This window comes from Salvelinus fontinalis, chromosome 21 (genome assembly GCF_029448725.1).
Source record: "Salvelinus fontinalis isolate EN_2023a chromosome 21, ASM2944872v1, whole genome shotgun sequence".
Lineage (NCBI taxonomy): Eukaryota > Metazoa > Chordata > Actinopteri > Salmoniformes > Salmonidae > Salvelinus > Salvelinus fontinalis.
The window spans coordinates 25,399,354-25,415,485 of NC_074685.1; the positions used below are offsets into that span (position 1 = coordinate 25,399,354).

A 16,132-nucleotide genomic window follows, 5' to 3' on the forward strand; every position below is an offset into this window, starting at 1 on the left:
GGACCAACAGCTCCCTAAATTCTTTATAGAACTCTGGAGGGAAGCCATCCTCCCCAGGAGATTTATTATAAGGTAAGGATTTAATGGCCTCCAACAATTCAGGAACTGAGAAGTGTTCACTCAGGCGCTCGCTGTCTTCCCCTGACAGGCATGGGAGGTTGAGAGAGGAGAGAAAGGAGTCAATCTCTGATAGATCATCGCTTGATTGGGAAGTGTAGAGGTCTTCATAGTATTTCTTAAAAGTATTATTAATTTCAGTAGGGTCGAAAGATATCTCATTAGTAAGAGTTTCTATAGCATTAATTGTCCTCTTACTTTCCTCTGCTTTCAGTTGCCATGCCAATACTTTGTGAGCTTTCTCTCCAAGCTCGTAATAACGCTGTTTTGATTTAGTGATGGCCCTCAGCTTGATATCTGTTCAGAATATTATATTTCAGTTTTTTATTTACCAAAAGCCTGTATAGATCTTTAGTCGGGCCTCTTTGGTAGGTTTTCTCTAGCTCGGAGATTTCAGATTCAAGGGCACTCAGTTCTGCACCGTGTTTTCTCTTCAGCCCTTTAGTATAGGAAATTATCTGTCCCCTCAGATAGGCCTTCAATGTGTCCTAAAAAATGAAACTGTCAGGAGCGGAGGGTTTGTTTGTCAAAGTAAAAATATTGATCTGCTCTTTGATGAATGCACAAAATTCAGGTTGCTTTAGGAGTGTAGAATTTAGTCTCCATCTATATGCTCCATTTACCTTGGTAGGAATGGAGATTGATAATACCAGAGGAGAATGGTCACTAAGCAATCTGGGGAGATACTCGACATCTAACACTTTATGAAACAGTTGTGTCGATAGTAAAAAGTTATCTATGCGTGTGTGTGTCTTGTGTGGGTGTGAATAAAAAGAGTAGTCCCTATCCTGTGGGTGCAACTGTCTCCAGATGTCTAGTAAATTGAGATCTTTCATGAATGACATGGTGAGCTTGCCGGCTTTGGTAAGAAGTGAGGGTTTATCAGAGGACCTATCAAGAACTGTGTCTAAACAAAAATTTAAATCTCCTCCAACCAGTAGCCATCCTGGTGGTGCTTGAGCGACCTGAAGGAAGACATTCTGAATAAACATAAGGTCATCGAAGTTAGGAGCATAAATATTCAATAGGCTCCAAGACTCTGAAAACATATGCCCCTGCACCAAAACAAACCTGCCAGAGGGATCAGAGATGGTGTTGTTGACGCAGAAGGGGATGTGTCTACTTATCAAAATTGCAGTTCCTCTTGCTTTGGAGTTAAAAGAGGACGCAAAAACTTGTCCTACCCATTCCCTCTTCCATTTCTTGAGTTCAATAGATGTGTTTCTTGTAAAAACACAATGTCAGCCTTTAATTTCTTAAACTTAAACTCTTTTCATTTTAATCGGGCTGTTAAGACCTTTTACGTTGAATGTGACATATTTTAGTGGATTAAGCATAGGTTGGGTTTCAAATATGTAACTGAATGGAAATCTATCATATGTAGATAGTTAGGAAATGTTTCAACTTTGGTTTGAACACAGAAGTGACCTGTGTCTCTTTAGGAAGGAAACAATAAACATAGAAAAAAGGGGGAAAAAATAAAGAATCCCACCCACCCCGATTGTCAGACTAAAACAACAATCCTAACAATCAAACATGAATACACTTGTAGAGATACGTTGCTGCTCGCTTTCCATCTTGCTCTTACTAGCTAAACCTTGGCGTAAACTAAAACCTGCGAGCTCTCTAAATTGAAAACAAACGTTGTGAATAGACATTTATGGCTGAATATTTACTGCCCACGGTAAGGGCTGCTTGAGTCTCTTTTCGAAAGATTAACATAAATGAGGGGGAAAGCAGTGGGCCTAAACCCACTTATTTGCTTCGCCCAGTGGATATGGACTAAACCAAAATATACTCTCCTGTAAATGTAATAGAACTCACCCCGGAAAGATACGGTTAGTTGAAAATGTACAAATCAATTATAGCGACCGGAGGATATCAGCGGTTCAGTCCGGATAAGAGAAAACAAACAAACTGCATCTTATCCCCCAAAGAGACCGTCCTGGCTCAGACGTTGTTCAGTTCTTTGAGAAAAGTGTACACTTCTCCCGGTGTGTTGAAGAGATGGCTTCGGCATTTGTACTGAACTTTCATCTGCGCAGGGTGGATGAGGTAGCCGGTGATGTTCTTCTCCTTCAGTGCTTTGGCGGCAGGTCTGAACTGCTTGCGACGTCTGGCGAGATCCGCGCTCATATCCGGGAAAAGGCTGACCCTCTTGCCATCGATGGTGATGTCCCCTTTGGCTCTTGCAAGTTGCAGTATCTTATCTCTGTCTTGGAAACGGAGGAACCTGATCAGAACGGCCCGTGGGGGCTCATCTGGCCAGGGTTTCGGCGCTGATGTTCTGTGGGCGCGTTCGATTTCCAGTGGCTTGGTGAAGTTGATTATGCCTAGGACATCCGGGATCCATTGAGTGAAGAAACGGACCGGGTCACGGCCCTCGCTGTCCTCTTTCAATCCCACCACACGGATATTACTACGTCTGCTCTGGTTCTCCATCTGATCTACCTTGTTTTTGAGGTAGGCATTGTCCTTTTGCAGATGTATCAAGACCTGGTCATGTCGAGCGATGGTATCTTCAACTGTGCTAATGCACAATTCTGCCTCAGTCGTTCTCAAAAGAAGATAATTCAAGGAGGATTTCAGGTCGTCAATGGAAGAATGGAGTTCAGCCGATTTCTTATCAATTTTCATAGAATGACCTTTGTTACCATCCTGAATTTCCCGGAGGAGAGTAGCCAGCATGTCGGCAGGCTCGCAAGAGGCTGGAACTGTCGTCTGAGTTATGAGGGCTAATGCTAATCTTGCTAGCTGTAGCGTTGTCGTTATCTTGGGAATCAACAACGTTTTGGTCGTCTTTCTTGCCTCTCGGTCGGAGGTCCATGGCTCCAATTTATCAGCCGATGTTAGAATATTGTTTCAACGTTGTTATTTAGGTAATAATAGAATAACTTTGAAGAGCTCGGTTTGTCAACGTCTGCTCAGCTCCGCGGCATCACGTGCTCCCCTAATTGACCTTCTTGCAGTTCCTACCGCTTCCACTGGATGTCAACAGTCTTTAGAAATTAGTTGAGGGTTTTTCCTTTGTGTAATGAAGAAGTACGGCCATTTTGAATCAGGGTCACTTGAAGTGTCCTGTTAGAGGCGCGTGACCAGAAAGCATGCTACAGATTGTTTTAATCCTGTATTGAACACAGATCATCCCGTCTTCAATTTTATCGATTATTTACGTAAAAAATACCTAACGTTTTATTACAAAAGTAGTTTGAAATGTTTTGGCAAAGTTTACAGGTAACTTTTGAGATATTTTGTAGTCATGTTTCACGAGTTGGAACCGGTGTTTTTCTGGATCAAACGCGCCAAATAAATGGACATTTTGGATATATATCGACGGAATTAATTGAACAAAAGGACCATTTGTGATGTTTATGGGACATATTGGAGTGCCAACAACAGAAGCTCGTCAAAGGTAAGGCATGAATTATATTTTTATTTCTGCGTTTTGTGTCGCGCCTGCAGGGTTGAAATATGTCTATCTCTCTTTGTTTACAATGGTGCTAACTCAGATAATAGCATCGTTTGCTTTCGCCAAAAAGCCTATTTGAATTCTGACATGTTGGCTGGATTCACAACCAGTGTAGCTTTAATTTGGTATCTTTCATGTGTGATTTAATGAAAGTTTGATTTTTATAGTATTTTATTTGAATTTGGCGCGCTGCATTTTCTCTGGCTTTTGGCCAAGTGAGACAGTAGCGTCCCGCCTAAACTCAGATTTTTGGATATAAATATGAACTTTACCGAACAAAACATACATGTATTGTGTAACATGAAGTCCTATGAGTGTCATCTGATGAAGATCATCAAAGGTTAGTGATTAATTTTAACTCTATTTCTGCTTTATGTTACTCCTCTTTGGCTGGAAAAATGGCTGTGTTTTTCCGTGGCTATGTACTGAGCTAACATAATCGCAAGGTATGCTTTCGCCGTAAATCCTTTTTGAAATCAGACACTTTGGCTGGATTAAGGAGAAGTTTATCTTTAAAATGGTGTATAATACTTGTATGTTTGAGGAATTTTAATTATGAGATTTCTGTTGTTTTGAATTTGGCGCATATCCCAGAGAAGTTAAGACGCTATGAGGCTTCATAAGAGATGATACACCCTTACCATCACGATATGTCTATAGTGCATGGAGTGCCTCTGTAGTAGGGCTCTGATGTAAATTGTACATGATTGATTTCTATGGGGAATATCTGAGTCTGTGCTTTACCTGCCCTTCCTCTGCAGAGAACTGGCCTTGGAGATCCACACCATCTTTAGCATGGTCACGTTGTTCAGGGCATCAAAGGACTTCTGTGATGGGGAAACAATCACATATCAAGATTTGCTATTCCGTCGGGGGAGGGGTGGAGTAGACTCTTGTTTTCAAAGTAATCCTAACCTCTTTAACTTTTCCTGCGTCGATGACAAACACCACATCGTTGACGGTAATACTCGTCTCTGCGATGTTGGTGGAGAGAATCTGAGGAAGAGAGGAAAAGACTTGATGTCTGAACAAGAAGATGGTATTTTGCTTCAAGGAACACTTTGGGCCCCAGAAGTTTCTTTGTGAAACTGTTCTTTTGTGTGATAGTCAGCACAGCCGATGTAAAAATATACTCACTATTTTCCGGACCCCAGCAGGGGTGTTCTTCAGCACTTTCTTCTGATCGGAGGTCTGCATGTTGGAGTGGAGTGTGAAGACCTGGTATCTATAATGAAACACACAGATCTGAGGTTCTAGATATGGTTCAGACAGGACAAAAATAGAAAATCTCTTCCATTGTCTCTTCCAAATAATCTATATTTCTTCTATAAAAAATATATTTGGCCATTTTTGTCAATATAATGATGCTTCCTAATCTGACTTGCAAATGTGTACATTTACATTTGGGTTGCGTATGCAGGAACATGAAGTAACATCATGGAAGTGAGCATCAAATTAGAACAATAATTGTGAATAGACTGATCAGAATAAGACACAAATAGACAAGAGCTATGTTGAAATACTGATGGCCCAATTAAACTATGTTGAGAGGGACACGTTGCTCTCGCCACTCATTATACTGATGGTACCTTTGGGAGTGGTCTGCAAATCTTTTATCGTCGTACAGGATACGGTCCCTCAGACCCACTATTTCATCGTATCCGGGGAGGAAGATCAACACCGCACCTGACATGAAAAGATTTGAAATCAAATCAAACTACATGTTCAATACAATCAAGGGAAAAATGTACACTGCCACGTCGAGAGGTGGGATATAAGGACTTGCCTAGTTAAATAAAGGTTAAATTAAAAAAATTAACATTTAAAAAAGAATCTAGCTACATTTTTGTCATTGCCCTGTTCTGTTCAATGTTCTCTACCTATATAGTACTCTAAATACCCAAATTCATGTTGTTAAGTTCAATAGAATAGAAGATAAAAATGGCTGACACCATTCAAAACAATAAGGGTTTGGAACTTTAAAGCCAATTAGCTCAGAATAATCTTTTTGCAGATAGAACCTTAGAACACCAAGCTCTCGACTTTGTGTCAAACAATTAGAAAAGTTTTAAAAATACAATACCATTCAGTAGTCACTAGATAAGACTATCAAGTAGTCGTTAGATAACACTCATCAAGTAGTCACCACACAAGACTATCTGTAGTCACCTACAGAAGACTATCAAGTAGTCACTAGACAAGACAATCTCTCACCTTCCTCAGAGCTGGTGCAGATGTTTTGCAGCAGGTGCATGATGAGGTCCAGGTCCACCCTCTCGTCATCAAAGCTGTGGTGGTATTCCTTGAGAAGCTCCTGGTCCTCCGGGCTCATCTCTGTGGTGGCTGCCTGCACTAGGGACCACTCGTCCAGCTTCCCCGCCTCCAGGGATGAGCTGCCAAGGAAGGGAGTATTTCTGTTATCATCCTCAACAAAGGCAGGGTTTTCACATATAGCCATTCATAACAATGATACAGTGATAAATGGTGCTCTTACAGGTAGGAATCTAGTAGGTCCACCACCTCTGCCTGCTGGAAGTGCTTGGCCCAGTCCAGTACTGTCCTGAAACAAACCAAATACTGATCAATATTTCAGACTCATTCATGGTGTATAGAGTAAATTAAAAGAGGATGCATTTATACAGTTATTCAAAGAACCCTTACCAGCCATTGGAGGCCTTGATTCTGACGCTGGCTCCCATACTAAGCAGCTGCTCAATCTGACTGAGGAAGCCTCGACCTGCTGCCACCATGAGGGGAGTGGCGCTTGTCTCACTGTGCATGTAGTCCACTGAGAAGCAGGAGGAGGACATATCAGGCTTGGAAATACTGGGAATATTACTCTCAACTCTTGGGATTACATTTTTTTAATTGATTACATTTTTGATTATGTTGGTGTCATCATTTCATACACAAATAAAATAGAGATACAAGAGTAAACAGGGGCACATAGGTTTTGTATGCGTCCTTAACGGTCTTACCGCTGACGTTCTCACTAAGGATGAGATTGAAGAGCTGGATGAAGGCATCAGCGTCCTGGTTGAGGAAGATGTCTGAGATGCAGGCATCCATCTCCTTCAGCAGCCACGGGTCCAATGACGCCACATCTTTCTCATTCTGAAACAACACATCCTGTATCAGACTGATAGCAAACCCAGTGCCACTTAGTAAGAACCAGGAAATAATATCCCCTGTGACATTGGTGAACTCAATCATGAGGAGCAATAATAATTAGTGGCATCTCTTCAGCCCATTCAGAGAACATTCTGAAAATAACTGAAGCAACTGGGAGAAAATAACATAGAAAACTAGGATATTGAGAAATGAGCATGGCCCCCATATCCAACCCAAACTAACTGTTGTTCTCACCAGCTGGTTGAAGACACTGTCCCCTCCATCATCCAGCAGGTCGTTCTCCTGGAGGACACAGGAGGCTGAGGTCTTATCCCTCTGGGGCTCCTGGCGGGAGCCGCCCTCCTGGACCTTACACCACTCTGTCAGGGACGTCTGCTGCTTCTCCTCTGCCAGGGACAACACACACATGCACTTGTTCAGTCTGGGAGACATTGGACATGAGTCCAAAACAGTGTTCAGAAATCAAAATGGAAATCAAGCAAACCAGGATTAAGAGAAGGTTGGTAGTTACCCCTCTGAATCTTCTTTTTGTATTTCATCATGTCTTTGTTTGCATAACCCGTTGTCTTCAAGATGTCTTCCAGGAAGAGTTGCTTCACCTCAAATGGTCTTCCTTTGACTAGATCAAAAAGTATTCTTACTTTGCCATTTATTAATTTCATTTAAGAAATCAGTGCTTGCAGGACCAGTCATGACAAGCATTAGCCCTATCCATACAGATTTATTTATTTATTTGAGACGACTTTACAACCATCAAGATGAATTGTCAGATTTAACAGAAGATCTCTTTGTTTCTTGGGACCTAGAACAAGCATCTCTGTTTTGTCCGAGTTTAAAAGTAGAAAGTTTTCAGCCATCCACTTCCTTATGTCTGAAACACAGGCTTCTAGCGAGGGCAATTTTGGGGCTTCACCATGTTTCATTGAAATGTACAGATGTCTTTCCCTGCAATTACCTGGCTTTTGCAGGTAACGGTTTCACTGATGAATCCCGGTCCCAATTTCAGATGAGTATATTAGGTGATTCTGTAGTGATTTCTGTACTCTCCTCTCTGTATGTGGCTTATCCAAACAGACGGGGTTGACTTACTGTGGATGACGGGACAGGAGCTGAAGTAGCGGAGGAACAGCTCCACGTCCAGGGCAGCGCTGGACAGGATGAGCTTCAGATTTGGCATCGTCTGGAGCATGTCCCTCATCTTGATCAGCAGGAAGTCACTTAGGCTGTCCCGCTCGTGAACCTCGTCCTGATTGGACAAGAGGCATGAAGTATCATATTGATGTGCATTCATACAGTAAAATCTGTGAACTATAACAAAAGGGTCACAGTAACTTTTACTCACCACAATGACATGAGTAACAGTGGACATTGTGGCGTCTCCAGCCATCAGTGTTCTCAGCAGGACTCCGCTGGTGCAGAAGGTCAGCAGCGTCTTAGGAGAAACTCTGAGGGGGCAAACAAATCAAATCAAATTGTATTTGTCACATGCGCCAAATACAACAGGTGTAAACCTTACCATGAAATGCTTACTTACAAGCCCTCAACCAACAATGCAGTTCAAGAAATAGAGTTAAGAAAATGTTTGCTAAATAAACTAAAGTAAAAAATCGAACAAAAATGAACACAAGATTACATAACAATAACGAGGCTATATAGAGGGGTACCGGTACCGAGTCAATGTGCGGGGGTACAGGTTAGTCGAGGTAATTTGTACAGGGGTAAAGTGACTATGCATAGATAATAAACAGCGAGTAACAGCAGTGTAAAAACAAAGGGGAGGGGTACCACCTGCCGTGCGGTAGCAGAGAGGACAGTCTATGACATGGGTGACTGGAGTCTTTGACAATTTTTGGGGCCTTCCTCTGACACCGCCTAGTATATAGGTCCCGGATGGCAGGAAGCGTGGTCCAAGTGATGTATTGGGCCGTACGCACTACCTTCTGTAGCGCCTTACAGTCGGATACCGAGCAGTTGCCATACCAGGCGGTGATGCAACCGGTCAGAATGCTCTCGATGTTGCAGCTGTAGAACTTTTTGAGGATCTGGGGACCCATGCCAAATCTTTTCAGTCTCCTGAGGGGGAAAATGTGTTGTCGTGCCCTCTTCATGAATGTTTTTAAACTCTCGACTTATTCCACTACAGCCCCGTTGATGTTAATAGGGGCCTGTCTGGCCTTCCTTTTCCTGTAGTCCACGATCATCTCCTTGGTCTTGCTCACAATGAGGGAGAGGTTGTTGTCCTGGCATCACACTGCCAGGTCTCTGACCTCCTCACTATAGACGGTCTCATTGTTGTCTGTGATCAGGCCTACCACTGTTATGTCGTCAGCATCATCAGGAAGTCCAGGATCCAGTTGCAGAGGGAGGTGTTTAGTCCCAGGGTCCTTAGCTTAGTGATGAGATTTAATTAATTTCCGCAGAGTAGCCCAGTGAACGTAGACAGAGTTAGTGCCTCCCTTCCTCCCTCGCTCTCCTCCTACCTGCTCTCCAGGCGGATCTGGTAGCCAATGGTCTGACCGATGCTCTCCCCTCTCTCTGCTGCAACCCGCTCCGCCACAGCGATGGCAGCCAGACGCCGGGGCTGCGTGCAGAAGATACGACAGGGGATCCCATTTCGGCTGCAGTCGTCCAGGAGGAACTGTGGGATCTGGAATGGCAAAACACTTCCCAATTACTTTCTAGCTGATCAGGAACTTACAAATGTAATACCTTTACCATACCAATGCAAAACCTTTGTAGAGCATAAGAACAGCACAATCCCATATTTGGATAGTGACGTAAAACGTTTCTCCCCCTCACCTGTGTAGTTTTCCCCGAGCCGGTCTCCCCCACCACTAGTACCACACGGTTGTCTTTGATGACCTGGACAATCTCCTCCTGGCGCTCGTACACAGGCAGTGAGCGGCGGAAGAAGTCTAGCTCAGACGGGCCCCTCCTCTTGGGCACCTGGGGGATGCCATTGTTGAGCCGCCCGCTGGTCCTGTTCTTGTCACGGCTGCTCTCTGGTGGAGAAAAAAAAGAGGGGAATGTTTATACTTTGTATTGTCAATACATATTGTTAACACCTTGATAGTTTATTCATTCATAAGTACATTGACATTAAAAACCTAAAGTTTGGCAAGGTCTCCCATTGATATCAATGCATTATTAACCCTGAGATGTAACTGCGACTCACCAGCCTCCATGGCCACAGACAGGCCTCTCTCAGTGTGAGGCAGTAGGTCTCTGCACTCCTTGTTGGTGATGGGGAACCTCTGCAGCAAGCTGCGCACCACATGCTTGGAATTGTGGGAAAGGTTGAAAGTCATGATAGACTGGGCCGTCTCTGAGCCATCCTTCTTTCTGATAGTGAGGGTGCGGCTTGATCCTTTTCTGAAAATGAATGAAATAGGCTATTAGGCTTGAAGCACAGCACACTAGTAAACCTGAGGGAGGCTTTTAGGGAGTTAGAACTTACGCTACAATGCCGGGGAGGGATACACAAACTGTTCTACTCAAGTTCCGCTTGAACACTGAGTGTATAAAACATGCTCTTTCCATAACATAGACTGACAAGGTGAATCCAGGTGAAAGCTATTATCCCTTATTGATGTCACTTGTTAAATCCACTTCAATCAATGTAGATGAAGGGGAGGAGACAGGTTAATGGATTTTTAAGCCTTTATGACAATTGAGACATGGATTGTGTATGTGTGCCATTCAGAGGGTGAATGGGCAAGACAAAATACTGTAGTGCCTTTGAACGGGGTATGATAGTAGGTGCCAGGTTTGAGTGCGTCAAAAACTGCAATGATGCTGGGTTTTCCACACAACAGTTTCCCATGTGTATCAATAATGATCCACCACCCACAGGACTTCCAATCAACTTGACATAACTGTGGGAAGCATTGGAGTCAACATGGGCCAGCATCCTTGTGGAATGCTTTTGACACCTTGTAGGTCCATGTCCCGACGAATTGAGGCTGTACTGACAGAAAAAGGTGGTGCAACTCAATATTAGGAAGGTTTTTTGTAATGTTTTGTACACTCAGTGTATATGGGAGTATCTTAGATTGACCTAAAGACTATAGACGGGTTGGCTGACAACATTACCAAAAACATTATACGCACGCATTGATGTGGCCAGAAGCCGTGTGTTTGTTATGATTATGAACGGTCAGATAGCTAGCAACAATGACAATAAGCTGCTATGTGGGGAATCATAGGTGGCTCGTTTCAGCTCATTGTATCTTGTTATTGATATCATGTCTTGTTTTGACTGATTTCATGTCAATGCTAATATGGCAAAAATTCAGTAGTTAACTATCAACTCTAACCATGTATTTGAGAGACAACAAGTGCTCATTGTGCAAATGTATTTATGTTTTCAATAAACATGGAGCCAAAATATAGTTTACATGTTGTCAACAATTTAAGACAACCTCCTCTGTTAAGCCCCATAGTTGCGCACAAGTCGGTTTTGTTGCTAAACAACCAACCTGGCTATGGGCTCTGATATCCCTCATATCAATTTGGATAGCTCACCCTCTGCTTTTAGAGATATATCCCAGGGACTGCGCAAAGCGATGGATGAAGGCCCTCTCAGTACTGGACAGGGAGGAAGGAAACTCAATTTCTGTAAAAAAAAAAGAATATGAATAATACATAATATAATACACATTTCTCCACGAATCATCACTTCATCAGCATGAGTAGAAGGACCATTTTCTCTTACCTTTTTGCTCACTGTACTGAAACCTTTCAAGGGAGATGTTCACAGCAATCTTAACTTCTTCATCGATGCGTATGTCTTTCAGCCCTTTTCCCCTGAGCCCTCCACTACCAGAGTGTTTGGAGTGGCCCATGGCAGGCTTGGGGGAGGCAGTATTGGGACGTGACATGATGCACTGTAGAACACAAGAGTTCATCAAATGTAGCTAATGAGCAACCTACTTTACAACAATACATTGCAATCTCTCTAGATGACTGTCACATGTTACTTGAACTAACTAGAGACAAAGGGTAGAGTGTCATTTCAGGAAGCCATGACACCTACCATCTCAGATTGTTCTGAAATGGTTTCTGCAGAAAGACTAGCATTCCTTTAAAATAATTTTGTTTAAATATAATTTGATCTCTGAGAAATAAAGCTAATTGATTGCACCTAAATTGGCCCTTTTACTTTATAGGATTCACATAATTTTAAATGAATATAGTACCTAACATCCGATTTGGACCAAACGTCATGCTACCAATGAGTGAGACATGAGGAATCCAAAGAAATTGTCAAAAGCAACCTACGGACCCCCCACACCATTCCCACCCCAATGGCCAGTATACAGTATCAGTTCCCGATGTCTGACAAGTAGTATGAAACTGCAGCTAGAAGTATTGTTTCTTCATACTAAGTAATGCACAGAAGAGTGCTGAGGGGAGGATGGCTCATAATAATGGCTATAATGGAGTGAATGGAATGGTATCAAACACATGCAAACCATATGTTTGCTACCATCCCATTTATTCCGTTCCAGCCATTACTATGAGCCTGTTCTCCCCAATGAAGGTGCCACAAGCCAGCAGTAAATTTGGTGATGGTTATTTTCCCCTGTTCAGAGAAATTAGTCATTGAAGTTAATGCACCATCATACAACCTGATATTACCAGGTATTAACCACTAGACAGACAGTGCTGTTCCTGCTCTTTGTTGAAAAAAGTGTGATGAATCCTCCTCCCCCTCAATGTTAATTCAAGACAGAACATTCAAATTATAATGATTTATAAACATGGGGGAAGAATTCAAGTTAGAACATTTTATTTGCCCAAACACATCTCAAAGAAAAATCATAAGAAAACAAATAACAGCATTGAGGACTTCTCATTCCTCATTTCATACTTTCACTTTCTTTCTTCAGTGCATCTTCTATTGCAGTGATGTCGCTACATCCCAAATGATTGCAGTGGTTGGTGCCTTATATCCCATTTATGCTTGATCCGAAAATGTGGTCGGAGTCTTCGTTTGGAAGGTGTGACGTAATTGAGTAGCCTCTGGAGGCATGAAGAGGCAAAATCAAGCTCCGTACCGCATCGGCGTGCACCTCTCAAATTTACTAACAATGCGGAGGGCTCCATTTAACTCCGCATTGACATAATTAGTTTATATTTCTTTTTATTTTACCTTTATTTAACTAGGCAAGTCAGTTAATAAGAACAAATTCTTATTTTCAATGGTGGCCTAGGAACAGTAGGTCGGGGCGGAACCTCCTGTATAAAACACAAACTCAATTCCTTGACAACTTTCTTCACAATAGCTCTGCTCTGCTAAGCACAAGAAGTATGAAAGCCCTGAAGTCTGCATTACAGTAGATGCTGTATGGCCTCGTCAGACGTCGGATTGACCATGCAGAGCCTTTTAATGGTGCAGCTGATTTCCCAGACGACTCAAACTGAATTCTTCCGGTGCTCTGTTCGCTACATACTTCAGTCAGACTGCCATCGTTGAAGTCGTTTGTGGTGACAAGGGGCGTTGTACAAAACAAAGTCATCAACTATTGGATCATCTCTAACAAATCAGAGGATCAAAGCCAATTAACATTTTTCTAAATGCCGCTTTACCCATGTGTGTTCTGGCTCTAGCCCAACCCATCGATTTTTGAGACCAATCAGAACGTTTAGAATGTGTTTGCGTTCTAGAAATCGTCTGGGAGGTACTCAGATCCAGACTCATTACGGAAAAGAAAGTAACGTCCGTGGGCATGGCGTAGCGTTTGGCCGGAGCAAGGTGTTTGGGTAGCCAGGCAGGTGATGCTTGTTTTTGGTACATAATGTGTCCACTCGGTTTCGCCAAGAAAATGACCTTGCTGGATAACTTGGATGTATGAATTTCACATTTACGTCCATGCTTCCATCCGTGTCCACTCTGTTTCGCCAAGAAAATGACCTTGCTGGATAACTTGGATGCATGAATTTCACATTTACGTCCATGCTTCCATCATCCACAGCATCTGCAATTCCAATCCAGTACTCACCATCATAGCAGCAAACTAGAAAATCAAATGCTTACACATTACACATTGAGATTCTTCAAAGTAGCAACCCTTTGCCTTGATGACAGCATTGCACACTCTTGGCATTCACACGGGGGCGGAAGGTAGCCTAGTGGTTAGAGCATTGAACCAGTAACCGAAAGGTAGCTGGATCGAACCCCCGAGCTGACAAGGTAAAAATCGTTCTGTCCCTGAGCAAGGCTCTTCCCCGGTAGGCCGTCATTGTAAATAAGAATTTGTTCTTAACTATTTAAATAAAGGTATACATATAAAGTAGTTACAATAGCTATCAGAAACTGTTAGCTAGCCATCAACTGAGACTGAGCCATGCAGCTTACTAGTTATAGGTAAAATAGCTCGTGACAATTGTGTTAATTTTGCTGACGTTAGCGAACTACAGCACCTAGTATCTCAGAAATATAACTAGCTAAGTTAGCTAGGCACTAGCTGCAAGCAAAAAACAAGCTAGTTAGCCAGTTAATATAGTTATAGCTACAGAGATATAACAAACGTGTCATTGAGCTTTATCCATTATTGAGTAAATTATAGATGCATCTCATAATGTTTTAACTGAAAGTAACATGTAACTAGCTAGGTAATACCTTTTTCTATGTCAGATTCCCGCTCGTGCGCCTGCAGAAGTTCGCAAACACTGCATTGATGAAACATCACAGACACCGCTAAGGGGTGCGTCTCAATAAGTTGGGCATCCTCAACTCTTTCCACTACGTCGTCTGTAAAACGTTCCAGTTATGATTTTAAAACAAGCCTGGACTTGTCTAGTCCGTAAACTGTATTATGTCACTGTCAATGCCAGAAGCAACCCATACTTACAAGGGAAACACTTTTCACGCCATTTCGATAACGAAGTATTTTTTTCGTATCAGGTTAGGAGAACGTATGCAGCAGGTTGGGAGAATGAGTGTAGCAGGTTATTAGGATACAGACTGAGGTTACGATTATGAAAAGAGTTGGGTTTAGCGGAAAGGCTTAACGAAAATCACTTAATGTTGAAGTTGCGTGAAAAGAGTGCCCCACCTACTTCTAAACTCATGTGTTGATCTGAAAGGTTTAGATAGTACTGAATAGGTGGCGTAACAAATGCTACCCATTTGTGACACGATAGGACCCCACGTTTTGGTCAGTGTTTCCCAGGGGACTCTAGTGTGAAATAGTGTAAAAGGTATTGTAACGACCCTGGGTTTATAAGCGCGGAAATCGACTCTGCCGCTCGAGCATGCTTTTGCAGCACAGTCGAAAGCGCGCCGGACCTCGGGCTAGAAGAGACCTGCTCCCTGCTGTTTCATTACATTGGTGTCAGAAGTGTAAACCCAGGGTCGTTACAGTATAAAACCACCCCTTCCTTCATTCTCTGCTCTTCTGCCTTACCCTATTCTATCCTTTTAAAACGTAGATGAGGTCTCCCCCTCCTGGACATATGCTGTAGGCATACTGTTGATTAAACATTTTCTAACAGCAGAATACTTGAGTGTACACTGTCATGAGGTGTTATTTTTGTATTAATTGAAACCATAAGAAATCTGTAAAGAAGCTTTTACTGTCAATTGATGTCAAACCTCTGAGTATCTACTTTGTTTTAAAAAAATGTGTCGAGAATCAATTGTGCTAAGCAATAGCTCCTCTCCACCACATCCATCTCACTTTAAAGGCCACTTCCACCACTTTTCAACCTCATTTTTATTATCTCCAGCATAATACAAGTGTTATGTGAAAACGGCACATTTCTACAATAATATTAAGTTAAAAAGTTAGACTCCATGACATCATCAAAAGTTTAAACATTTGAATAACAGTGATTTTCAAACACTATGAGATTTGCAGTGACATGGGGAGCTAGAAACTCATTGCAGGTTTTGAAAATCACAGTTTGTTTTACTTTTTTAATCCTACCCTGTGATGTCACAGAAGTATTTTTAGGACCTTTCTTCATATCTTTTTAACCACAGATCATAGAAACATGCTATTTTCACATATTTAGACACTGGTTTGGTGGTGGAGATAATGAATATGAGGTTGAAAATTGTCGGAATTGCCTTTTAACCTTGCTTAAATATAAGCAATTGTTGATGTAGACATAATCTGTCTGATCTGAGTCACAGCACAAATGTACGAGGTGGAAGGATGAAAGCAGAGGTTCTTTGGTGAACTACGGTGGTGGGACCTTGTCTGAGATGTGATGCCTCGACCAGAAGGCACCTAGGAGTCAGCTCAGTGGGCTAAATGCAAAGTCACGCAGACACCCAGGCTCACTACCTTGTCAGTAGACTTACAGCAGTAAAACCAGGAGCTGAGTGGTCAGTGAAAGGCAGAGTAGAGTACAAAAGGGGGAAATATCCATCCTCCCATCCACCAACTACATCTGGACCCCTTT

At 42.4% G+C, this 16,132-nt stretch overlaps 1 protein-coding gene across 1 annotated transcript in view; it reads right to left on the minus strand.

Moving 5' to 3' along the window:
- Window positions 1-14,444, minus strand: part of LOC129818489 (3'-5' RNA helicase YTHDC2-like) — a 36,347-nt gene extending 21,903 nt beyond the window's left edge. Inside the window, 18 exon segments of the mRNA XM_055874432.1 lie at window positions 4,331-4,413; window positions 4,502-4,582; window positions 4,724-4,811; window positions 5,176-5,272; window positions 5,801-5,979; window positions 6,081-6,146; window positions 6,248-6,374; window positions 6,565-6,700; window positions 6,953-7,104; window positions 7,230-7,337; window positions 7,808-7,964; window positions 8,061-8,163; window positions 9,199-9,365; window positions 9,518-9,720; window positions 9,894-10,090; window positions 11,243-11,333; window positions 11,433-11,604; window positions 14,343-14,444. Of these exon segments, the coding sequence (XP_055730407.1) occupies window positions 4,331-4,413; window positions 4,502-4,582; window positions 4,724-4,811; window positions 5,176-5,272; window positions 5,801-5,979; window positions 6,081-6,146; window positions 6,248-6,374; window positions 6,565-6,700; window positions 6,953-7,104; window positions 7,230-7,337; window positions 7,808-7,964; window positions 8,061-8,163; window positions 9,199-9,365; window positions 9,518-9,720; window positions 9,894-10,090; window positions 11,243-11,333; window positions 11,433-11,598 (2,201 nt within the window). The 5' untranslated portion in view covers window positions 11,599-11,604; window positions 14,343-14,444.
- Window positions 14,445-16,132: the final 1,688 nt, after the last annotated feature.